A 26251-nucleotide genomic window follows, 5' to 3' on the forward strand; every position below is an offset into this window, starting at 1 on the left:
TATTATAACTATGTTCTCCCCCCGGGAGAACACCATTATAATATTTAGTGCACTAAGTTCTCGAGGGAGAACTTACTGCACTGGACGGTCCAGTGACTGAATTTTCATTTTTTCCATATATATATATATATATATGAAAAAAAATGTTTGTCCTTTTAAATGACATAACTTAAACATTTCACTCTCACAAAGAAATGAGACCCACACCTTTATATTTTTTTGTCCACTCTCTCTACTCTTTTATCTATCTCTTTCTCTCACTTAAAATGACACAACTTTTTTCTTGGTAAACTAAAATGACACAATTTTACCTCCTTTAAAATGATATATACTTTTCCCTATATATATATGGAAAAATATCTATTCTTTTAAAGGATATAAACTTATATAATTTTAGATCCTAACCGTTTATTTCCGTCCATCAACAGTTATAATTTATTGGATCAAACTTAATGGACCAAATTTATTATTAATTAATTAATAATTTTGATCCAATAAATTATAACCGTTGATGGACGGAAATCAACGGTTAGGATCTAAAATGATATAAACTTATATCCTTTAAAATGACAGATGTTATTTTCATACATATATATATATAGATATATATATATATATATATATATATATATATATATATATATATATATGTATGTATATATATATTGTGAAAAAAGACGAACATGACCTTCCAACTCGAAACAAACCAGGGGAAAACAATGAGCTTATTCTATGAATAAAAAAAGACCTAAACTACAACTTGTTACCAACGCTCCAAATAATTAAAAAGAGAGAAAAAAAAAGGTAATAATATATTCTTTGAGATATTTTTAATATTTCCTTTATTATTAGATAATGAGTTTTATTAGTGTTATGTTACATGATTTAAGTGTTGTTTCCAACACACACACAAAAATAGAGAGAAAGTAGAATAATGAAAGAGAAATAAAAACATGTGGACCCCACCTCTTTAATGTGTGTGTAGGAAAGTGATGTTATATCATGTTACATAATAAACATAAAACCCTTAGATAAAATATTATGCCAGTTTCACTGAATAACATGAGTATGCCCTCTGTCAGCGTCGCAATACCATACTTCATTTATTAAAACAAAGAAAAAATATTTGTCCTTTTAGATAGTTATTTTAATTGAAATTAGTATTTTTTTATTTAAAATTTAAATTAAAAAAAACCACACAAGTTTTTTTCCATGATTTTCATTGCTTATCTCTTTCTCCCATTTAAAATGATACAACTTAAAAAGATAAACACTAAACTCTTAAAACAAAAGTAAAAAATATATTATTAACATGTCTTAAAAAAAAAAAAAAAGGGCTAATCTTAAAATGGAAATTGGACTAAACCATCTCAGCCAACGGACTCAAGCCCAAATTAAACAAAAGATGTCTACCCCATGATTTCTAAATCAGAGCCTAAAACCCTCGAGCTCCTTAGATTCTTATTGGAACAAACAGGGAGATCTTGCAATTTTCTGCATATTGTCCACCCATCAAATCAAATAAATTATTATATGAGGGAACGCATTAAAAAAAATCTTAATTTAATATTTTAAGTTTTTAAGTTAAATTGGTTGCTTTAAATACTACACTAAGCTCCAATTATTTGATTTGTAAGGTGATGGTCACGTGGCTGTGTTTTATTTTTTTAGGAATAAATTGATTGTATTAGGAAATCTTGTGTCTAGTGAATCTTATAGCCAAGAAAGATAGATTAAGACTGTGTTTGGAAGTTTGAAGATCTGCAAATAAATTCATTCTTTTATTTGAAATTTAACCGTTGATTAAATAATTGTCACAATTATTTTATATATGATTAAATCTCATAACCGTTACAGTTGTCTCGTGCAACGGCGGACCTATGTAAGTGCTGATGTATGCAATTGCAGACATTAATTTTTTTTTTTCGATGGATGAAAGTGATGATTTATAGTGCAGACACAATCTTGTTTGCCATCAGCAACACTGGAAGGAATAAAGAAACACCGGAAGGATTGAAGAGGAACTGGAACATTTACGTGGCAATGAACAAGGTGAACATAAGAGCTTTGAGAGGATATACAATTACGATGTATATAATGATCTCGGAGAGCCTGACGAAGACGTCGATGTTAAGAGACACGTTCTTGGTGGCGACCAATATCCATATCCTAAGCGTTGCAGAACCAGAAAACCTTGTTGCAAAACAGGTATATCTCTCACATGGATTCACAGTTCATTTAGTAATATATAAATCAATTTTTTTAAATAAAATAATAATATATTATTAAATAATAACTTAAGCTTTTCTAGGCTTAAAAAATTAAACTTACTTTGAATATAATCATTTTATTGTAATAGCTTATTTGACTCTTGATTACTATTTTTTTATGTTAAGTTGAAGTTTTTTTTTGTTTAAATTTTTTTATTATTTAATACATTTAAAATTTTATTAAAAAAGAAAAAAATGGGGCTGCACCAACCACTAAATATGCACACACAAATATAATTTTCTGAGTCCTCCACTGGTCTCCTACATGGTTAAATGTTATTCAATAATTTAATGCATGAATTTGTGAGTTGATATGATTATGCATGTATGTATTAAATGAGACAATAATGATTATTAACGTTGCGGTATTTGTGAATTTTATAATTAAATACAATTTATTCAATTATGGATTGACATGATTATTGTAACCGAACGTCATAATTTGATTTGAATTTGTATGGTTATTTATAGCATGACATTGATTAGACATTGAATTAAAAATACAAGATGATTTCTAATATATTCAATTTTACTAGGATAAAATAAAAGAGAAAAAAATGCGGAGTCATTCATATGTTAAGGTCACCACATTTTCTTTATCCCATTGGTTTCAAGTCATCATGCATGAGTAGAGCCTCAAACAATGTAACTCCACTGTCAATCTTATTTTGTTGTATACCAGTCAAATCCTTGCAGAAATTGGTCAGAATCTGATTATGTTTAGGCCTCACAAATGTCCGAAAGCATGCTTCTATTGGCCAGTAACACCTCTCACTATGACTAATGGAATTTGAGGGTGGATTTTTGTATTGTGCTCTATATTTTTCAGCAGTGAAAAAATAGATGGAAGAAGAACAAGGATTCATGCATACACTGATCAAGTCAATCCTATTTATGCTGGAGTGGAAGGAAATACTAATAATCAATATAGAAGATTTTCTAAGATATTTAAATTTTTTTAAAAGGAAACAAATCACAAATACGGAAATATAGAAATGATTCTTAAAAGATCTTTTAAGATATTTTAAATTGTTTAAATATATAACCAAAAACATCCTCAAATTATTTTGATATAAGGAGGACACTCCTTGGTATTTTTTTATTGAAATTAATAAGGATGAAGATAAAGTTAAAGATAAAAATAACCAATTATTAAGATAAAACAAAGTTATAAATAAATGATGATAGTTTTTCCCTAAAATTAAGGAAAATTTCAAAAGATAAAAAAATTTTAAAGTTAAGAAAAGATAAGATTAATTGATTAAAGGAAAGAAAAATAATAATAATTACAATCAATTAGAGTATAAAATTCTAAAGATTAATAAAAGATTAATAAATGATTGCAATAAAATTATTATAATAAATAAAGGACAAATTATTATAAGAAACTCATCAATTAATTAAATTCAAAACATATTCAAATCCAGGGGCAACCACATAATTGTAGCAAGTGAAATTTAAACTGAATTCCTTAATAACTTCCCCCAATTCACATCACAATTTATTATAAATTATTTAAGATATAATAAGTTATTCAACGAATACCTATATAGTATCTTAATCGAATAATTAAAGTTTCAACCTTTGAGTATTTTACAACTTCATTGTTAAATTTGTGATGATTGAATTACGAAGAAATAATTGAAACCTTTCACGAAACACAATTAAATTCAAATAAGATATGCAATTATTCATTCTTTACTGTATTAACAATTAAAAAAAATTAAATTAATACATTAAAATATAAAATTATTACCAAATTTATTAAAATGAGATAATTTTGTAATTTTTTCAATACGATGATGCTTTTAATTTTCTTTTAAAAATTGTTGTGAATTTGATGGAATATAAGAGAAAGTAAAATATGAAAGAAATAAAAAATGAAGTGTAGAAAAATAAAATAAAAGAAATAATGAAATAAGAATAAGTATGAGCAAATAGTCCTATATAAGGACATATTTTATATGCATTTTTAAACATGAAAGTCATGAAAAAATAAAGAGTCACATGTTATGAACCATGTAAAAAGTCATTCATAATCCATGTGAAAGATCATCCATAATATTTTACAAGACCCCCTTCGGATGTAATTAGTGTGATGATTATAGAATATTTATTTGTTAAAATAATTTTTAATATATTGAATATGATAAAAAAAATTATGAAATTATAATTTTGAATGGCCCGCGGGCTGACCTTTACCAATCGGGCTTTTGGCCCGTGTGAGCTTTGATCATTGAGGTTCATTTGGCCTTGCGGGCTTTTTGGCCATAACCCACACTGGCTAGGGCCAAATGGGACGGGCTGGCCCATTTTGACAGCTCTAAATAATATAACGTCATCAAAAAAATATAAAAAAGATATTGAGTGATTATTGAAAAAAAATTAGGGAAGTATATTAACCGAGAAAAAAAATGCCAAGCGATACATAAAATGTAGGGAAATGTAAGAGTTATGTAACAAGAATAAAAAAAAAAAATTCCTGCACTCACAACTTTTATCGATAACAGCACCTCTTTTTTTTAATTCGTGGGTCCCACCGAAAGTTGTATCTACAGGAAAATAATTTTGGTTCCTGTTACATAACTCTTACATTTCCCTAAAATGTATTAGGACAAAATACAAGGGCAACCATGGTAAAACATCCTTTATCAATTCTTGGGGGCAGACTTTTCATTGTTTTACTTTTAAATTTTTTTTATAAGACTAAAGATAAAATTAATGATTAAAACATTAAGATAAAGTTAAACAAATAAAAAAATTATCTCTTAAAATTAAGAAAACTTTTAAAATATAAAGAAAATAAAATTAAAAAAAGATTAATAGATTATCATCAATTAGCATAAAATTCTAAAGATGAATAAATAATTACAATTTTTTTTTATGTCTATCACTCTCCAACACCATTAGATCAAAATCTCAAATAACCTTTATCATTTCTCTCTCCAGATCTAATGGTATTAGAGAGTGGTAGGCAAAGGTAAGAACAAAAAGGCATGTAGAATAATCTATCCTTTTACAATATATGAAAGGTAGGAGCACAGTTATAAAAATCGTCCCGATTGATTTCATCAGTTGACCCATAAATTGGACCCCTAATTAGTTCAATTTAGATATTGGATCGATTATGTATTTGGTCTGGTATAAAATCAGTGAATTGATCCTGAACCAGGTTCAATCGGTATTAAACTGGTAATGGTTTTAAAAAAAATAATTTTGTGGAATTTTTGACAAAATTCTTGAAAAATACCACTAATGAGATTTGAACCTAAACTATGTAGATTATAAATTTTAATACTTACTACTAATCTAACTCTAATTATTAGCAAAAATATTTCTAATTTTATATTTTTTATATTATATAATATATTTAATTCATGTGGTTGAACCAATGAATCACTGATTGATTTAGTGACTCATTGATCTAATATTTCGACCGAATCGATGACCGGTTCGTGTTTGATAACAATAGGTAAGAGGATCACGTGCTGCTCCTAAGAATTTTCTACTCCTAGTTATGTGAAATAAAATAAAGGTTAAATAAATTATATAAATAATGAATAATATCTTTTTTATTATTAATCAGATTAGTTATTTGGACAAATAATAAAATAAATTCATGGATAATATGTAATTAAGTAATTAGTTCAATTTTATAGTTAATTAAAAATGCATAGTATTTTTCCCCAGGTATGTCGACTAATATAAAATAGAATGAAATTATTAAGAAGAGCATACTGAATTATCATTTATCATTTTTTTAATATACATATTGATTTCACAATTTTTATCAAAATGTGGTAAAATGTTAAAGGCTTCCAAAAATGCTTTTTTAAATAGTTGTTTTTCGATCCAGGTATAATAAAGGCTAAGCATTTTCTCAAAAATATTTATTCAAGAATCAAACTTTTAACCTTCGGGTTCTGTAACACCCTGTTCAAGAACCGGTTTGTTAAGATTACGTATGACAATTAAGCGCAGTTACAATCACAATAATTGAATTATAATACAGATAAACTTTTTCCTTTTTCGTTAATAAACGTTTCTGTTGAAATTCAATTCCGTAATTAAAACAATTTCCATAACTGTAATCATATCTTAAACTATAAGTGGAACATGTAACACCCCGTAGTACTCCGGTTGTTAACATACATAATATTTGGCATACACACCGGAAGACTTTATTTTAAAAGAATAATAAAGCGTTTTACAAAAATACGAGTAAACTTTTTCCAAAACCTTTTATGAAAACATTTCTAAAAATGTTCACGTGAGATACTGCGAAAGCGTAAATCTAAACATACATCTACTAATTAATCTCATGAGCCAGTATTAGTGGCCATTGACCATCAAGATATGACATCAAGTGTCATTCCTGACGGAGTCTCACGGACAGTATAACGGTTGTATTTCGGATAACTGGGAACATGGTCCCACTCATACAGATAACCTAATTGATACGGTAATTTAAACAGATAGCTTGCAAGTGTCACACGGACTACAATCCCCTCAATGGGTCAATACGAACAATAAAGCTCCATGACCAAATTAACGGAATACATGCATCAGGTCTATATTAATTCAAAGTATAAAAGCATCAGTAATAATCCATGGCTCTAAGGATACAATCACGAGCTTAAATAAATACATACAATAATCTCCATAAAATAATTCAGCATGTTAACAAGTCTACATGCCAACATCAAGTCTAAACATAATATAAAATCATCAGCTGCATCATCAACTACTCCAACGCCGGGGCCTTGCCCCTAGAAGCATCACCACTACTATGGGTACCTGAAATGATATCCCCAAACGGGTGAGATAACAACATCTCAGTAAGCTCAAGGTTCATAGAGGATCATCTAACCCCTGAGCCCACTTTCTGCATGACCAGTCAGATATAAAGCATATAATACAAGCATACATCATAAACATAGCATCATCATATCATCCTTGTGTAACCCCAGGGTCAAAGCTATAGACGGTTACACATGTGTGACTTCCAAGGTCAAGCCATAGACAGTCAACACAACCTCAGTATGAAATAGCTCCCAGAGTCAAGTCATAGGTAGCCTACATACCATGATCACTGGCTAGGATCCTCATAACATATATCATCAGTGCATCATCATAACATCAAGATCATATAACATCTATATGAATGTAAATGAATGCATATATACATCATACCATATACTTTCATACAATATAACCATAATGCCCACCATCATGGTGGGGCCACAAGAGAGAGGAGTCAACTAGAACTAAGAGCTTACCTTAGGGAGCCTAGCACAAGCCCATACTCCAATATAATACGTACGCTCCAACAAAATCCTCAAGTGCAAGGTTCTCTAGGCACACCTAGAGTAGGAACAATTCACATCATTAATTACATAGTAATTAATCAAGCCATATCCACGACTTAATCATTTAATGATTCCACTTTTCATACTCATATGTCAATAATATGCCCATTACAAGTCTAGACCAATTATTACTTATTACATATTTTAGTGCATTATTACAAGCCACCTTAATCTTCAATTACTTACATAGCTTAGAATCACATGCAAGGCTCACTTAGGTAACTTAGATTATTTTCAACTCATCCAAGTCATATATATATGATTATTATAAGTTACTAAGGGTTTCCCAAATCCCACTTAGCTTAAATATCACTTTTACGGTTTTCCCAAAACTGTACATGCTTATGTTTTTTAGTCACTGAGCATAACTCACTTGTTATAAAATTCTCATCTTTTAGTATGTTAATTTAGACTCAATTATCTTTCCAACAAGTTATCACATGCCTCATTTGGAGTTTCCTAGATCTGGTTATCACCATTTGAAGTTGGATAAGCAAAGTTGTTTGCCAACTCCAAACAGGGCCCTAAACATCTTTTACCATTTCTGCGATTCTGGAAAAATCTACTAAAACAATTGTTCTAAAATTTTTATACAGACAACTAGACACTTTTAGATTTAATTCTACATATTATGAGCCTAATTTGAGTAAGCACAGATGGAGAAACAATTCGTGGAAGTTACAGCCATGTACGGCCCCTGCACATGGCCTCCCTAGGCAGTCCTCACTAAAACAAACATACATAAAGGAATACATCTTTAATTGGTATCCAATTTTGGCACCACATAGCTAACATCTCAAGCTTCAATTTGATATAAGGCACAGCCCTATATGACCTATGTGGAAGGAGATATGCTCTCCCCAATTTCGCCTAAAAACTGATTATATAGCCCTAAATGTGTTTTTTTAATATACATATTGATTTCACAATTTTTATCAAAATGTGGTAAAATGTTAAAGGCTTCCAAAAATGCTTTTTAAATAGTTTCTTTTCGATCCAGGTATAATAAAGGCTAAGCATTTTCTCAAAAATATTTGTTCAAGAATCAAACTTTTAACCTTCGGGTTCTGTAACACCCTGTTCAAGAACCGGTTTGTTAACATTACGTATGACATTAAGCGCAGTTACAATCACAACAATTGAATATAATACAGATAAACTTTTCCCTTTTCGTTAATAAACGTTTCTGTTTAAATTCAATTTCGTAATTAAAACAATTTCCATAACTGTAATCATAATTTAAACTATAAGTGGAACACTTAATGTAATTTTATTTAGAACATACATTGCTACCATAGTGTGCCAAGTAGTCTTTTTTGACCAACAAGGCTTAAAACTTATTTTTATTGTTATTCAACACTAAACACCTCCACTTTTTAGTTACTTAAGAAATTTTAAACTAATTCTATAGTCCTCATTTCCCACTATGTTATAGATCTCTTCGTTAGCTACGTGTGGGTTCAAACCACGCTCAATTTGGAGCACCTAGCTCAAGTTATGAATTTTTAAAGAAAAGAATGATAAATTTCACAGGGCATGCTGATAGCGCGAAACCCGCACTGATAGCGCCATGACACTGACTTTTTCACTTCTTACGGCGTCGTCAGCGCCAACTTTGGCGCTAGTAGCGCTAACCCATCGTTTGGTGGCGCCAACTTGGCACCCACAGCGCCACGGGTATGGAGATTTCACTCTACTTTAGTATTTTACCTATAACTTGAGTTATACTTATCCGATTGACGCAATCTTGGTCTCGTTGGAAAGCTAAGAAAAAGATCTATAATTTTCTTTAAGACACTAGGGCCCAAGCCTATCATATATGATATGAAAAATAGACAACAAGCCATTATATCTTTATATTTACATTGATTCTCAACCTAAATGTCTTCTTTCTCCTAATTGACATTGTATAACTACTATAAGATATAATCCTTACAATTTTAAGACACACATATTTAAAAATAGGCATCCATGCCCCTCTATCATATATACCGTAAGTACAACATTACACAATATCCAAGTGTCTTTAATACATAACCATAAGCCTTATCTACAAATTACTATGATCAAATCTTTGGCCCCATCAACAACATGAGACACCATAGGAAGTGAGTATAGGCTAAGTCAACCAAAATAAAGCATGATGTACACATATCAAATGGCTTTCAAATATAAATCCTATACATAGGAGCTACTAAATGACATGCATAACCAAAATAATGCAACATCCTCATGTATCAATCCAGTCCAAGTATGGCCATTTGCCACCAGAGGCTCCTGCAGCATGTGTACCTGAAAGGGAATCCCCACAACACGGGATGAGGTATACGAATATACCTCAGTAAACCAGGGGTCCTTGGAGCATTTTTTTGACCCATAGTTCACTCACAGTATAATAGCAATAATCAGTCAATAATGCAGTAAATACATATCTACGCAGTGCGTCAAACATCTTCAAGAGACATCTCTTGAGCTCTCATGTTGTCCTAAGGATACTCAGATGCAAATAATCCTACTGGCCACCTAAAGTACTAAGTATGAATTACGCATCATCATGCAACATACAAACATAGGGAAACACTATCCTATGCCACACCCAGTGCATACACATACATATAACAAAGCATTAAACTACTTTATTGTATTTACATACACTATCAACAACCACTACACATTCATGACTTGGTGAAACAATAAAAGGATCAATTCTCAAGATCCGAAAGCTTACTTCAATGCGCTTCAAAGCTTAACCTTTGTTCAGCACCAATGAACAATCAACTAATCTTGACAAATTAATACATACATTAAGGTATCATGCAATCCATAAATACAACCAATGAATATCAACATGTTCATCCACCACAACACAACCAATTGCCCTAAACAAGGCCTAAACTCACCAATTCAAGTGAGCTAATCAAGCTCCTTAGCTTGCTCCAATGGGTGGTCACTCAAAGTTAGTCCATTTGCCTCAATCCTAGCACTACAAGGGATACAATCAAACATACACCAATCAATGTCTCAACAATACAAGAAACTCAACACTTCAAGCATGAATTTTTCCAAAATTTTGAACATAACTTAAATGACAATGTAAACTCATTTCTACCGTTTATTTATCATTCCTAACAATATTTGTAAAGGAACTAAGCCTCAATCAATCTCAAACAACCCAATCTTTTCCAAAATTTTGAACATAACTTAAATGACAATCTAAACTCATTTTTATCGTTTATTTATCATTCCTAACAATATTTGTAAAGAACTAAGCCTCAATCAAACTCAAACAACCCAATCTTAAACCACATTTTCATAAATGGAACCCTAAATATGTATATCCTCAAAACACCAACAAAGGTGAAAATGGTTACCACAATACCACCACAAGGGTCCAAGGAAAAAGTATCAAGCAACTAAGAGACAATGGTTCACCTCAAGCCCTCCAATCTTCAAAATTTTTGCCCCCACAAACAGCCAAAGTCTCCACCCACAATGGTTCCCACTCAACACTAAGCTAGGATTAAGAATGAGGGGAAGATTTGAAGTGGTTTAGGCTCTGAAATGAGTGGAAAAGATGAAGAGATGAAGGAGTTATGATTTTGTGACTCAACAATGGTTTTTCACTATCTCTCCATCTCTGTTTGGTGTCCGATGGGTGAAGAAGGAATAAGGGTTACTTTGTTGTGTTTTGCCACTTAACACTTGTTAAGTTATTTTAACTGGGTATAAGCTTATTATCTATCCACCTCCATTCACCTCAATTTATAATATGAATTATCTTTGTCTTAAATCATTGTGAATATTCATCTTTATTATATTGTTTTTCCATATCCGAATGAGTGAAAATAAATATAATTTTAGATCCGTTGGTTCAAAAGCATTGCTTGAAGCAAATGCCAAATTTGTGAAAGACTCTAGTTATTTGAGGGCTATGAGCACATGTAATGATATATACCCTAAAGGGATGATAAAAATCTATCATTGGATCAAATCATGAAAAAAGGTCAAACGAAAGTGGCTAATGAAATGAATATGGAAAATTAAATTAAGGGCAAGTATTATGAATCTCATGCCATTGAAATTAACCTCGCTATTGAGGCTAGCAATATCTTTGTTGGTTATTGCTCCTGAAATAACAAAATTCGAATTATTTTATCAATTGCCTATATACAAAATGATTTTAATACCCTCATATGTGATGCATGCAATCATATATAGAGATTTGGAGGAAGCCAATTTCAATACAATAATTGGCAATATAAAAATTAATTGAAAGCTCTAGAAGAGCTAATATGTGATTATCAAAGGGGACTAAATTGACTATAAATAATATCACACTGAGGCCACAAATGGTGGTAAAATTGACTATTATTACAATATTGCAGGTAAGAAATGTGAATAAAAAAATAAAATAAAAAAATTACCTGTTTTTCTTTCGATAAAAACTACACTAATATTAGCATGATTGAACAACATGCCTTGGTAAATCAAAAGGATGTTGATTATGATAGCTACATTATTTGGCATGACCGGTTGGACCACCCGGGATCAATTATGATGCAAACAAATTATTAAAAATTCATATTATCATGCATTGAAGAACCAGAAGATTCTTCAATTTATTGAATTTTCTTGTATAGCTTGTTCTCAAGGGAAATTATACCAGCTAAAGTTGAGATTCAATCTTCTGTATTTTGAAATGCATACATGATGAAATAAATGGACCCATTCACCCATCATGTGGACCTTTCAAATATTTTGAATTTAATAGATTCATTTATAAAATGGCCACATGTTTCTCTATCTTGACATTTATGATATTGTTTGCCCAAATAATAATATTAATAGCACAATAAAGGCAATTAATTTTTGTAATGATGGTGAATTTATGTTATATGTCTCCAATTGATTGTTAGAACATTTCCTATGAGAACAAAGCTCCCTATTCTGGCATAGGGATATGCTATATTTTATGCTGCAATACTTGTACGCATCATGCCAATAAGTTATCATGTCCTCATTGCATTGGCTTATGGTCAGGAGCCAAATAATATTTTTGATGTGCGATTTATATTCTAATTACTCCACCACAACGCACAAAGATGAATCCCAAATATAGTTAGGAATATATGTTGGATATGAATCTCCTTAAATAATATATTGAAATAATGATTGGAGATTTAGAGTATTATTGTTATCAATTTTTCCAACATAAGGGGGAGAGAATAAATAGTTGGAAAATACAGAATGCATTATCATTATCTCATATAGATCCTCGCTCCCAGCAAATATGAGAAAAATATATTATATATCGACTGCCAGATAGTTTAATTGACTAATAAGTCTAATATTCCAACTGTAAATGCTCTAATTCATATTGTACATAGAAAAATGATCGGTTCCAAAGATAAAAATCCTCAAAAGGGGAGGAAAGGAGCAAATGATTAAGATGGTCATAATATGAAGAATATCTTTAATCATGAAGACATAACTTTGGTTAAACCTCGAGGGAGGTTCAGGTACCTGAAAATAATAAAAACAAAGAGATCTCTATTAGTTATGTCATTACAGGAAAACGTTGGAACAATCAAGATATAGTTGTCGACAACATTTTGCATAGAATGAAATGATGAAACAAGACGAGGATCTTGAAGCTAAATTTATTGATGATGATTGGCCAAAATATAAAGACACAATTCAAATTTAAAGTTTTGGACCTATAGTCCACACACGAAGGTGTAATGCCAGTGGGGTACATATGTGCAAAAATTATAATGAAGTTGTTGTAGCACAAGAATTTCGCAAAAGACTGGCATCTATTATATGAAAATATATTCTCTTGTGATGGATGAAATCACCTTCAGATATTTTACTAATCTGGCAGTACATGAAAAGGTTGGCATGCGTCTAATAGATGTTATTATAGCTTATTTATGTGGCTTATTCAATCGATAGTGAAATATATATGAAAATCCTAGAAGGATCTAAAATGCTTGAAGCATATAAAAATTCCTGGGAAATTCGTTGAATGAAGCTTCAAATATCATTAATTGATTAAAGCAATAAAGGCATGTATGGTATAATCACCTTAATAAAATATTTATCAAATCAATTGACTTGCAATTTAAAGATATTTTACATGATTATAACAAATCCATTGAGTACCCCAATGGTTATATGAGCTCGATTGACATAAATAGAATATTCATGAAAAATCATGATTTTGTGTGTGTGTGTGCCATATCTTAGTTCAATCGAGACAATCTTATTATTGTATAATAAAAGGTGAACATCCAAGGGAAAATTATAAAATTATTAAAGTGGATGTTTGGCTTTTGAACCTCATATCTTCCCTCTTATTCTTACATTTTATCTTTATTTATAAATGTGTTAGCAGGAATTAATTCTTTTCGATATGAAGATACTAGAATAATGCAGGATCTACACAAAAATGGATTCCAAACAGGATATTTATTCACAAGTGAAAGCACGACCATGGGATAATATCAATTCATGAAGAAAGTCAAGAATGTGTTTGATCAAGGTCAATGACGCAACACATCCGAAAAACATGCGGTTTTTAGTTAGAAAAGGAGGTTCCATCAATATTGCATGAAGATAATGCTGCTTGCATAACTCAATTAAATGGAGATACATCAAAGGAGACATAACGAAACATATGTCACCAAAATTCTTCTTCACTCATGATCTTTAACAAAATGGTGAAATTGATGTTCAACAAATTCGTTCAATTTGGCAGATTTATTTACCAAGGCATTACCCACTTCAAGTTTTGAGGATACAAGATTGGGTAGCGTAAACTCATAGATATTAAATAATGTTATCATCAGGGGGAGTGAAATACGTGCTGCACTCTTTTTTCCTTCACCATGGTTTTGTCCTATTGAGTTTTCCTGATAAGGTTTTTAATGAGGTAGTTTCTAATACCTATTTCTTCTCAATAGGATTATTGGACATTCAAGGGAGAGTATTATAAATAATTTAATTATTGGCTGTCCATATCTGTTATATGACCGTTGAAGACGTTATGATTGTTGGAGAAATAATTGTAGCTAATGATATTATTGTAACTTTCATGTCTTTTGAGTCTATAAATAAAGCATGTACAAAACATCATGGATATACGAACAGACGATAAGAACACATTCCCCCTATCTCTCTTCTAATTATCTTTATATTTTATAATAATACCTTTTCTTTTCTTTTCTTTCCTTTTCCTTTCTCTCTTTGGATCACTTTTCTTTCTTTTCCCTCCAAACTCCCAAACACACCCTAGAAGAAAAAGGAAAAAGAAAGTAAACTAAAGCTCTAGGCAACCAAGTTTAAGAAGAATTTTTATTAAGCTGGCATTATATATGATTTGCTACGTGGATCTCATCTTCCAGGACAGAGAAAAATTGAAGATCCCATGCATGAAAAGTGCCCTTTCGGGTTTTGAAATTGTGATGAAGGTTAAGGTTTTGCTACAGGCTAACCACAGGATGTTTAGTTATCTGGTTAAGTGATTTTCCAAAACTCTTCTGAAATTTAATTCATTTCCTTTCTTTTTTGGGATTTTTTTTTATTCTCACGTGATATGATTTAAACTAGCAAACCAATTATTACACATGTGCCATTTGCCATGTAGAAATCTGAAAGGTGGACTATTTAAAGTACCATATGTTATACTTATTGATAAATTATTCACTTCTAATGCTTTAAATAGGTTGAGGGTCCACTAGTGTTCTTGGTAGCGTGTACAATTTTGTTTTAAGTTTATTTTCCCTGTAAGTTAATCAAGTTCTCAAAATTTAATTAAAGAAGTCTCGTCTAAGTAGTTATATGATGTTAAAATCATGCTGGGATAATTCAATTGTGAAATCATATATAGGATATAATCTCACCTTTTACCTTCAAAATTTGAAACCATGGATGTCATGTCACTCACATCACTAGATGGACAAAGGATTTAACATTTTTTTTTTTTTTTTTTTTGAGTAAACTCAAAGATATTCCCACCCCACATACGATGAGACTAATCCCCTTTTGCGGATTGAGAGGACAAGGGTTTCTCCGCTACCTACAAAATGTGTTTACTAGGAGTCGAACTCAAGCCCTTTAGACTTACAGCCCGAAACCCTTGGATTCGGCACCAAGCCAACTGAGCCACACCTTACAAGTAAAAAGGATTTAACTTGGATGCAGCATTTATGTATATTTCTAAAGGGGTTTGCATCTATCATGCCACATGACACAAAAAAATTTTTTACGCACACAATATTTTGAGGGGCTCGCACTTTTTGAAGCAAACAAAAAATAAAAAAATTAAGACACGCAAAACGAATCTCTATAGCATTACACAATCACTTTTCCTACAACATAACTCTTATAAAACCAATTTCTAAAGCTTAATCTGTTATGTCAGTAAATTACAGAACTGATTTTGGATAAATATGAAGCTTATGAAACCTAATTAGTTGTTGAAGCTGACCTTTTTATATCTATATCTATATCTATATCTGACCTTTTCTTCTTAATAGGTGATTAGTTTCTTGAATGTATATCAAGTCAATTTATTGCTGAACTTGGATGATAGAGAAATGGGCTAACTTCATCCTTTTCCCGGCAAATGGATATATGATGGGCACCTCATTTTTGTGGTCATAATCATATGATGGATCAGTATCATCTATGGAAGTTTGGACCAATTCAGCATTGAATTATTGGCTACACCATTGTTATGTCTCTACAAGTAAAATACCTCTCACAAGGGCTTATGTTGACTAGCCACCCCAACTTTTTATAGAAGTAACTTTCGTGTCAATTTTGCAGAAAGCACGGAGACAGTTTTTATTGATTATTTGGAAAAGATTTTTTATGCATTTCAGACGCAACTTTTCATGAATACGTGATATTATATAAATAATACTTTGATAGTATTAAATTTATTTTATATTTTTAATTTTTGATATACATATCATTGAATTACTGTACCCAGTACACTAATCTGAAATATTGAAGAGGGTTTAATTTTTTGTTTAAAAAAAGAAAAACTTTTAAGTTTGCATTTACAAATTTTTGTTTACATATAATGCATGTTGCTAATTGCTCTTGTGATGTGAAAATTACATGTAGTGTACAAAGAAGTGAATGAACTTAGCTGGTCATATGGTTGGAATGTTAAAATTATCTCTCCAAGAATTTTGACTCTGCAATATCATATGAACAGTCAAAAGGAAAAGTGGTTACACTGAATCTTCTCCCACTTGCCTAAAATTAATTCTGGCTTTCGCGAAGTGAGTATATATATGTGCTCGTGTGAGACACATTTATGTTTAAATCAAATGTCATACTTCAAATTGTTTAATAACTCACATTTAACTATTTTAATTATATGTCACCATCTATTTAGCTTCATGTAATGAACTAGTATATATAAGAATATACTTATATACACTGTTTGCTGATGAAATTTTTTGGTATCTATCCTGCTCCAAATTTATGCAACCCAAAGAAAAGTTTCTAGGAATCTTTGGCTATCATGATTATCGTTGAAAGAAGATTAAAAATTCTCCGTGTATTTTAAATAGGGAAAATATTTTCTCTTGCTACATAAGAAGAATTATCTCATATAACAAAAAAAATATCACAAGCGGAATTTACAGGCAAGATGTGGTGGCCAGATCAGAGAATTGCAACGTAGAAGAAGATTAGGTTAGAGAGAGAAGGGATAAGGAGAGAGAAGGGATAAGGAGAGAGAAATTGTCCAAACTTTCTTAATTTTCATTCCTACCCCTCTTGGGCTATTAATACCCCTCCTGTTTATAATGTATTTTCTTTACCGCTATTTTCTAATTATAATGATTAGAAGTAATAAAGCTCGTCAGAGTAACATAATTGCACTACTGATAATAATCCGTTAAGTAAGAGGACCTCCTTCTAATACGTTTGGGCTTATCCTCAGTTAGCCCACCACAAGAGGAGAGAAAAAAAAAGATAAGACCCATATTTATTTTGTGTGTATAAAAATCTAGCTTCTCTCATGTAAAATAAAAATAAATATAACTTTTTTTAAAAATTATTATATATGTCGGAAGAAGTGAACATTATTTTCCCAAAATAAATATGGGTTATGTGCTTAGTAGCATATCAATCAAAATGTGTGATTTTTTTTTTTAGAAAAATAGGTGGGCCCACATTTGGTATTTTTATGACATGATAGAACCATTTTCCTACAATATTATTCTTCTAAATCCCAATAAATATAGGAAAAAATGTGTATCATTTTAAAGGATGTAAAGTTGTGTCAAGTGAGAGAAAGAGATAGATAAAGAAGGAAAGAGAATGGACAAAAAAATATAAAGGTGTAGGTCTCACCTCTTTGTGAGAGTGAAAGAATATAAGTTGTGTCATTTAAAAGGACAAATATTTTTTCCATAAATATATACGCAGAAAGTGGACTATTGACACTGAGTTAAATTGTATATGTAATGGCTAGTGTCTTTTATTTCCTTTGCTCCCCCTACCTTTCTTTTTTTCTTGAGCCAAGTGCTGGTGAATCGGTGATTGTAATTTTCTCATACATATTGTTTTCTTTTCCCTGTCACGTGACTCATGAGAGGCTTTGTATAGCATTAAGAAACATATAGGAGGAGTCTAGGGGGTTGGTGGAATGAAAATGCTTCTTGAGTTTAATTATATACATTTTGTTTTCATTTGAACAGCTTCTTAATAGAACTGCTTTCATGTAATCAGTATCACTGAAATGAGAGAAACAGATCCCCTGTGAAAGTTCAAAAATATTTTTATCTCTAACAACAAAAGTATAAATTTCAGATGATCAAATAATTTTTTTTTTTTACTGAACTTGTTACCTGTTTGTAGTACTAAGGGGCGTTTGGTACAGGAGAAAGTTTTATTTGTCCGGGAATCTCAATTTTCAAAAATATGATTTTTACATTCAGTTTATTATAATATCTGGAAATTTAAAATTTAGAAAAATTCAGTTTCCCGAGAATCCGGCCAAATGCCATGTACCAAACGTCCCCTAAAGGTGTTCATGGTCAAGAATAAAGGAATTACTTGTATTTTGGAAATTGAAAATTTTGAATTAGGCAAAGCAAATTGCAGCTTTCCTACACCACTTTAAGTTATTATATTCATTGACCGAGTTACAAGTTACAAGAAACCACTGGGTCTTTTCACTAGAATAGAATAATTATGCTGTGAAGACTGAAGACAGCACATAATGTGCATTAACGAGATCCAAAACATTATTTATTTTTGTTTGAATCTTAGATTGAAATAAGTACCTTGCCGAAACTCCAATCTAGAGGGCGTTTGGTACAAGAGAAATTTTTATTTGTCCGGGAATCTCAATTTTCAAAAATATGATTTTTACATTCAGTTTACGATAATATTCGAAAATTTAAAATTTAGAAAAATTCAGTTTCCCGGGAATCCGGCCAAATACCGCGTACCAAACGCCCCCTAAATTCTCATCTTGCCATCTGCTCAACTTACTATTCTAACAGAGAATCCTTAACAAAATAGAAAATAAAAAGTACAAATAAAGATAAAAAAAAAATATTTTCTTATATTATAGGAGAAATATTTTTTCTCACCAGTGAATTTTCGATTTTTGTATATCTATTTCTTTTATTTTTAATAAATATAAGCCCACACAAAATGTGTATATAATATAAGAAATTATTTTTCTACTTAATGAAAAAATTAAAACCCTAAAAGAAAACAGAAAAATATCAGAAGCAGCAAGATTTCACACTTACACCTAAATAATTGTTTAGCTGGGTTTGTTGTTGATAACAAGTAACTGTTTTTCCCCTCTTAAAAATAATTAAGTACCTTATACTGTTAAAAAAACCACATATAAATTCATTATACTAAAAAAAAGGTATGTCAACATTATTATTCTTTTCCTTAATAAATAAGGTTGACTTAAAATTAAAATAGTGAAAAATCTTCTAGTTTTTAATTTACCAAAAAAACCAAAAGGGATATCATATGTAGTGCGGTACGGAGAGAGAGGAATAGTTTTTTTTTTTATATAGGATCTAATTATTTTTTTAAGACGAATCAGAACTTTTCGGTATTTCCACGGGTTCGACTCTTTGAGCTGTCTATGAAACTAATCCAGAGTTTGGGTGCGAGTCCAAGAATCACAGTACTTATACCCCTCTTTTGGTGGGATTCGAATCGAGGTCCTCTCCCACCACTCAATTCTCATACTAACAACTGAGCTACCAGTTAAGAATAGTTTAGAACGGCTCGTTCCACAAGAATTTGATGTTAGCTAATAGCTAGTTAGTTACCCGCATGGTTCTATTGACATATTTGTTTCTTACACAAAAGCATTACTGCACAAGATATCACACAAAAATGGGTGAGCCTTTTATGAATTTTTATGTAACCATTTTCTTATTTTTAAATACTTGTCAGGCACTTTATTAGTTCTTAATTATTAAATGAATAAATAATTTTATTAAATAATGTAATAGTTTATAAAATGTTCAACGACTAAATATATTATGAGATATTAAAATAAGATATTATAAATACTTTTATTAATATATTATAAAATGCCCAACGACTAATGTAATAATTTTATTAATATACTATAAATACTTTTATTATTCAATCATGTATTAATACATTATTAAAATAAACCGAAGGAGGTCGGTTCTAATATATGCTGCTTAGGTAAGATTTTGAGCTCCAATTTTTATAAATGTAACAAATTTTTTTTGAGAAAGATAACCCTATTTTGACGTGAATATTATTGACTCGAATAGAATTGATTTAAAGAAAAATATATGCGATTTATTTAAAAAGATATATATATATATATATATATATATATATATATATATATATATATGGATTTGATTTTCTCCTGTTACATGAATATTGAATTCTCACGGTGTGACTCAACTAGTGGTGAACTTCACATTTATTTAAAAGAGAAAAAAAGAAAAAAATTGCACGCAAATCGAAGGATCACAACATGAGAATTGAATTCTCGTTCATCACGTTGTGACCATGGTAGTTAAAATCTCGATTTAAATCTACACTTTTACGATTTTGTTTAATCAAAACGATTTCATCAAAATTCCAAACGCTTTTACGTTTTTATGATTTTTTTTTTACGATTTTTATACGTTAGGATTTTACGTTTCACGATTTTTTATCTTCCTTCCAATTTTAGTTAAAATCCCGATTTTAACTACCATGGTTGTGTCTTACTAGTGGTGAACTCCACATTTATTTAAAAGAGAAAAAAAAATTGCACGTAAATTGAAAGATCACAACATGAGAATTGAATTCTTGTTCAACGTAAGAAAATATTTTTCCTATTATTAAAGGGAAAATTGTTTGTCATTTTAAATGACATAAAATTATGTCATTTTAAGAGAGATAGACACAGAATAAATCTTTTTATTTAAATTTTAAATTAAAAAAATCACCTATTTTCTCTCTTAAATGATTTCCATTTTTTCTGTCTATCTCTCTTCTTCTAAAATAACGTAACTTATGTCATTTAAGATGTCAAACACCAAATCCATTATTATAATATGGGAAGATTTTTTCAAGAAATATATGACAAGAGAGATAGACAAAACAAAACATCAAATCTTGTAATTTTCCTGATTGAGGAGACATGGGATTGAATCAGTTTGAGAGTTGTCTGATTCTCAAAATCCAGAGTGAATCTAACCGAACCGCTGTTTCACCATTTTCATTTTTTTACCGTTACGATCTTTGACGCCGAAAAAAGACAGCAAATTTCAACCGTCTGATCAAGAATATCTGTGTGGGTCCAGCCTCATGAAAGTGGACCCCACCAACACGATTCCAAAAGGGTCTTCTTCCACAGCTCTCTAGTGTTGTCTGTTCACCTTTGAGTCACACCAAAGCCATTGTGATTCCACCTCTTCATAGTTCAAATGGTTTTATTCTCTCTGACCTCAAAAAGTTTCCATTTTTTTGAAGGACTCTGACATGGGTCTCTTTTCTTTTTTCTGTTTTTATTTTCTTTTGTCTTTTTGGTACACTATTGGTTTCATGTTGAAGAATCTGTGAAGTGGGGGTGTCATGTTGTTGTGTTCCTAGCTTTTGGGGTTTGTTGTGGTTGCATCCTTAGTGTTGAGGATTAGTTTTTGTGAAGTGGGGGTGTTGGTGATGTTGGGTTCAGGTACCAATTTGGTGACCACGGTCATTGGGTTTTGCATGAGTGCAACCTTCATTGTGTTTGTCTGCACAAGAATAATTTGTGGAAGGCTACGAGGGGGTGTTGAATCTCGGATGATGTATGAGATTGAATCAAGAATTGATATAGAACTGGTAATTTCAGCTGTGCCTTCCCCTATGTGTTGTTTTTGCTTGTGAACATGACTTGATTTTGGGTATTTTGTTCAATTCTTATGAAACTTTTGTCAATAGTATGTTCTCTATTTTATTTGGTCATGACTCGTAGATTGTTGCTCTGATCCAATACTTTAACTTCTGACTCTGATGCAAATGCTGCATTCTATTTCCAAAACTAAATCTGTGACTTGGCTATAAGAATTTCAATCAGATGTAGAATTGGGTATTTTGTAATGAACATATATACTGCCCCTTAAATTGATTTGTCTTTTTGGAAGATGAATTAGCATGTTCTAACCCTCCTTGTAATGGGAGACTTTTTCATTGTATAATTTCTAGTTCATGAATTTGCATGTTTCCTGACCCTTCAAGTAGTGAGTGGCCACAAGAGAATATACTTTGTCAAATAATGTTTAATCTGTTAAGGTTGGGTGCTTTAGATTTTAATTTTTCATTGTTTACTGATAGCCAGAGTATCATGTTAATGACCCTGAACAAGAACCTGTTCTGGTTGATGCAATCCCCACTTTGAAGTTCAATCAAGAGGCTTTCAGTTCCATTGAAGATACACAGTTAAGTCTAGTCTCTCTATTGGAGGTCACAGAGAACAAATTCCTCATATTTTCTTTTCTTGACAGCAGAATTTAACTTTTTTATGTTGACTGAAACAGCAATTTTCTTACTACTAAATATTGTTCTCCAAATTTTTGTTATAAGAGCTCATGATATAGAACAAGCACTTAATAGATTAAGAAGCTCATGCAAGGAGAAGTAAATGAATATATATAAATACTCAAGTTTGCTTCCACAGGTGTGTAATATGTTTGGCAGATTACAAAGAAAGAGAAGTATTACGCATTATGCCCAAATGTGGCCACACTTTTCATCTTTCTTGCATTGATACATGGCTGAGAAAACAATCTACCTGTCCAGTATGCCGTCTTCCATTGAAAAACTCTTCTGAAACAAAACATGTGAGACCAGTGACATTTACCATGAGTCAGTATATTGATGATTCTCACACATCAGAAAGGAATGAAGATATTGAGAGGCATGTTGAACCTACTGTTAGTAACTCCTTACAACCAACTTCTGGAGAGCCAGAATCAAGGCAATAATATAAGAAACCTAAAGGGGTTGATATGCTCAAAAGAAAATAGTACACAATTTCTGCTTCTGTGGAGCAATGCTTCTAGTTAGATCAGATTCAAATTCTTTGTCTGTTATATGGATTTCTTATTTACTTGGTGGTGTAAAACTGGGCATGCCAGCAGTGATTTCTGCAGCTTACATGTGCATAATATGTTTCCTTTTGTAGCATCTACAGGCCTAGTTTTTGATGGAATATCTTACATTCCAAGTTGAAGTTATTTTGATCATGGCATGGCTTCCTCTAGCAAGCACACTACTCTTGTTCATGCATAAGAGATTAAGCAAATATTTAATTACATATTTTGTCTCTTGTACAATTATTTTTCAGTTGATAACTTTATGCTTTCACCCTACTAGTTTGAGATAAAGGTGATAAATTTCATGTTCCTTGTCATAGGATGCATCTAGAAAATTTGGATAAACTAGGGTGATATATAACAATATGCAAGAAATAAAATGATTGAAAAAATTATATTTACAATTGTTATTTACATGTTTCAATATAATTTGGACATGTTACATAATTGTTTATATTTCAAAACTATAAATATATCTCTGATCACTAATTAAGCAATCATTTTTCCCATAAGATTGGATATTCAATTTTATAATATTTATAGCAAAAATTACTTTGATTTATTGCATTAGCAGTTGGTGATACCAATTTACTTCATTCTTGATTAGAGCAAACATGATCCAATTTACTTTCTTTTTTTCTTCACCAATGCATGAGATGTAGAGTCTGAATCAGGTCTTTGATGCCACCATCATAGGTTGATTAAGTTGACTTATTTGCAACTTTATTAAGCTCAAAGTTTATTGCCAGACCAAGAGTCATTATGTGCAGGCTAGGTCCTCTAACTACTGTTGAAATGGGAGCTAACCGAATATGTAAGAATTTGGAGATCAGGAAATCAGGCACAAAACCTTAAATCTGTAAATTAAAGTACCAACCTTAGTACCACATCATCTTATAACTATGATCTGTCCATGTGCATGGTGGTGTGTTAGAATCTTGTTTTTGTGTGAAATTACTAGTGGCATTATCTATGATGTATAATTCATATTGAGAGACATTAAAAAAGAGTCAAAGGGTTTGAGTCTCTTTCAATTTTTTAAAGAAAAAGTCTTGTCAATACAAAAATGAATCTTTTTTAAAGTCTTGTCAATTTTTTTTTCTACAAAAAAAAATAAAAAATGAATCTTTATTCTTTAGTCACTTTTTTAAAGTGGTTTGTAAGCATGTTTTTCCCTATTATTTTAATTTGTGAGTTATGTCTGAGACTGCAATATTCATATTGCTTAACTTTGTGATCCTGGAAACTGTTTAGAGGAACATCTGTTTTTACGCCTGTTCTTGTTATTCTATTGATGCACAGAGTCAGGCACAATTTGGAATCTCTTGCTGTGCTAGGTTTGTATGGTCCTTCTATAATTCTTATTTTGAGGTAAAACTGTTTAAAGGAACCACAATTATACTACATTTTCCTTTCCTTTTTATTCTTTCTCAGAAATGAAAGTAAAATAATAGTATGCAGATTTTGCAAGATAAATTGGTCTGGTAGCTGAACTGAAATAATCTATTTTCTTTCTTTTTTCTCGTCAAATCTTTGTTGCGTATGGAATCTGTTGGGATATTCAAGTGTAATGGAATTCAACATTAGTTGGTAATAGGATAATTGAAGACTATATAACTTGGAGGACCCATGAATCAAATGTTAGATTATAGTTAGTTTAGTTTAGCCCATTTGTTGGAATAGCTTATATGTGAATTTACTTGTCATGTTTCATTGACACCCTTAGTGTTTAAAAGTTGTTTTCCTTATTAAATGGTGGTAGCTCAGTTGGTGTATGGGAGGTGAAGGTGAGAGAGTATGTATTTGATCCTTCTCAGTATCATATTTGGAAGAGGTTTAAAGCCTTAATCCTGAACCCGCTCCGAATTAGACTAGTCACGAAGCGATGAATCAATTGGAATATTTCAAAAAACAAAAAAAGTTTCTTTTCCCTAATAACTTAAACTAAATACATAGTTTTCATGTCGAATTATAAACTACCCTCAAACGTTGAAAAGCAATCTTTGTCCATTCTCACATAACATGGTAATTGTTACCATATTTGTGGTCTCTTCATTCCTTTTTCTTGGTCACGTTGTTGCATATTTTTTATAATGACGGTGCTGCAGAGCACATGGTACGAAGTTAAGAACCACCAGCAACTTAGCGTGATCCATTTTATTCTTTATTAACACCAGAACTTCTAAGCTTAACTAGTTAACTCTACCAAAATCTTCAGATTTGTGATACTGCAGATAATATATTAATGGGCTTTTAATCGGGAAGTAGTTTGATGAGAGTGAAAAATTGGAGTACGCAAAAGAATAAAAAAAAATTGAACTAAATGAATTGAATTGTGAGGAAGGTTATACTTACAACTTATTTTCTTTACAACCTCTTATAACCATATATTTTAACCGTTGATTTCTGTCAATCAACGGTTATCATTTATTGTGATTTAATAATTAATTAATAAATTTAATTTACGAAAATCTTAACAGTTGATTGACGGAAACCAACGGTTAAGATATATGGTTGTAAAAGGTTGTAAAGAAAATAGGTTGTAAGTATAACCTTCCCCATGAATTGTACTTAAAATATTTGGCTTTTAAAAAATAAGTTCACGAACCGAACTAATTTTTAAGAACTAGTTCAAGAATCGAATTTTTTTTTCTCTTTTTCTCTTCTCTTTTTTTAATTTTTTTTTCTATTTTTCTTATTTATTTATTTAGTAGCTTCTTTTACTCTTATCTTTAATTTTATTACTTTATTTTTTTATTTTCTTTTTAAAATAGGTTCGATCCGAACTGGTTTCATACTAAATCAACTCGAATCATTTTCAAACCGAACCGAATTGGTTTGGGATAAAAAGAAGTTTGATTCTTTGAAATTTAGTTCAATTCGATCCATGTACAGTGAAAAGAGAAGACATTGATGATAAATTAAAGCTGATAAAGGACAATAATTGGTTTGCATTAAACTGGGGTTGGAACAAATTCTGCCAACAGTGGAATATAAG

At 30.9% G+C, this 26251-nt stretch overlaps 1 protein-coding gene across 1 annotated transcript; it reads left to right on the top strand.

Annotated features, from left to right (window-relative positions):
- Positions 1–21569: 21569 nt before the first annotated feature.
- LOC133286542 (RING-H2 finger protein ATL5-like) lies at positions 21570–23410 on the top strand. The gene is made up of 3 exons (XM_061483973.1): positions 21570–22000; positions 22493–22596; positions 22836–23410. The coding sequence occupies exons 1-3, from the start codon at positions 21839–21841 to the stop codon at positions 23140–23142; spliced, it is 573 nt and encodes a 190-aa protein (XP_061339957.1). The 5' UTR covers positions 21570–21838; the 3' UTR covers positions 23143–23410.
- The last annotated feature ends 2841 nt before the right edge of the window (positions 23411–26251 follow it).

This window comes from Gastrolobium bilobum, unplaced genomic scaffold, assembly GCF_033153095.1.
Source record: "Gastrolobium bilobum isolate Gb01-03AN ecotype WA unplaced genomic scaffold, APGP_CSIRO_Gbil_v1 utg341, whole genome shotgun sequence".
Lineage (NCBI taxonomy): Eukaryota > Viridiplantae > Streptophyta > Magnoliopsida > Fabales > Fabaceae > Gastrolobium > Gastrolobium bilobum.

Bases quoted from the DNA above. Each gene is read 5' to 3' on its own strand.
- LOC133286542 (XM_061483973.1), top strand. From the start codon at position 21,839: ATGTTGGGTTCAGGTACCAATTTGGTGACCACGGTCATTGGGTTTTGC. The intron at 22,001-22,492 runs GTAATTTCAGCT...GTTTACTGATAG, and splicing joins CAAGAATTGATATAGAACTG to CCAGAGTATCATGTTAATGA. The intron at 22,597-22,835 runs GTTAAGTCTAGT...TTGCTTCCACAG, and splicing joins AGTTCCATTGAAGATACACA to GTGTGTAATATGTTTGGCAG.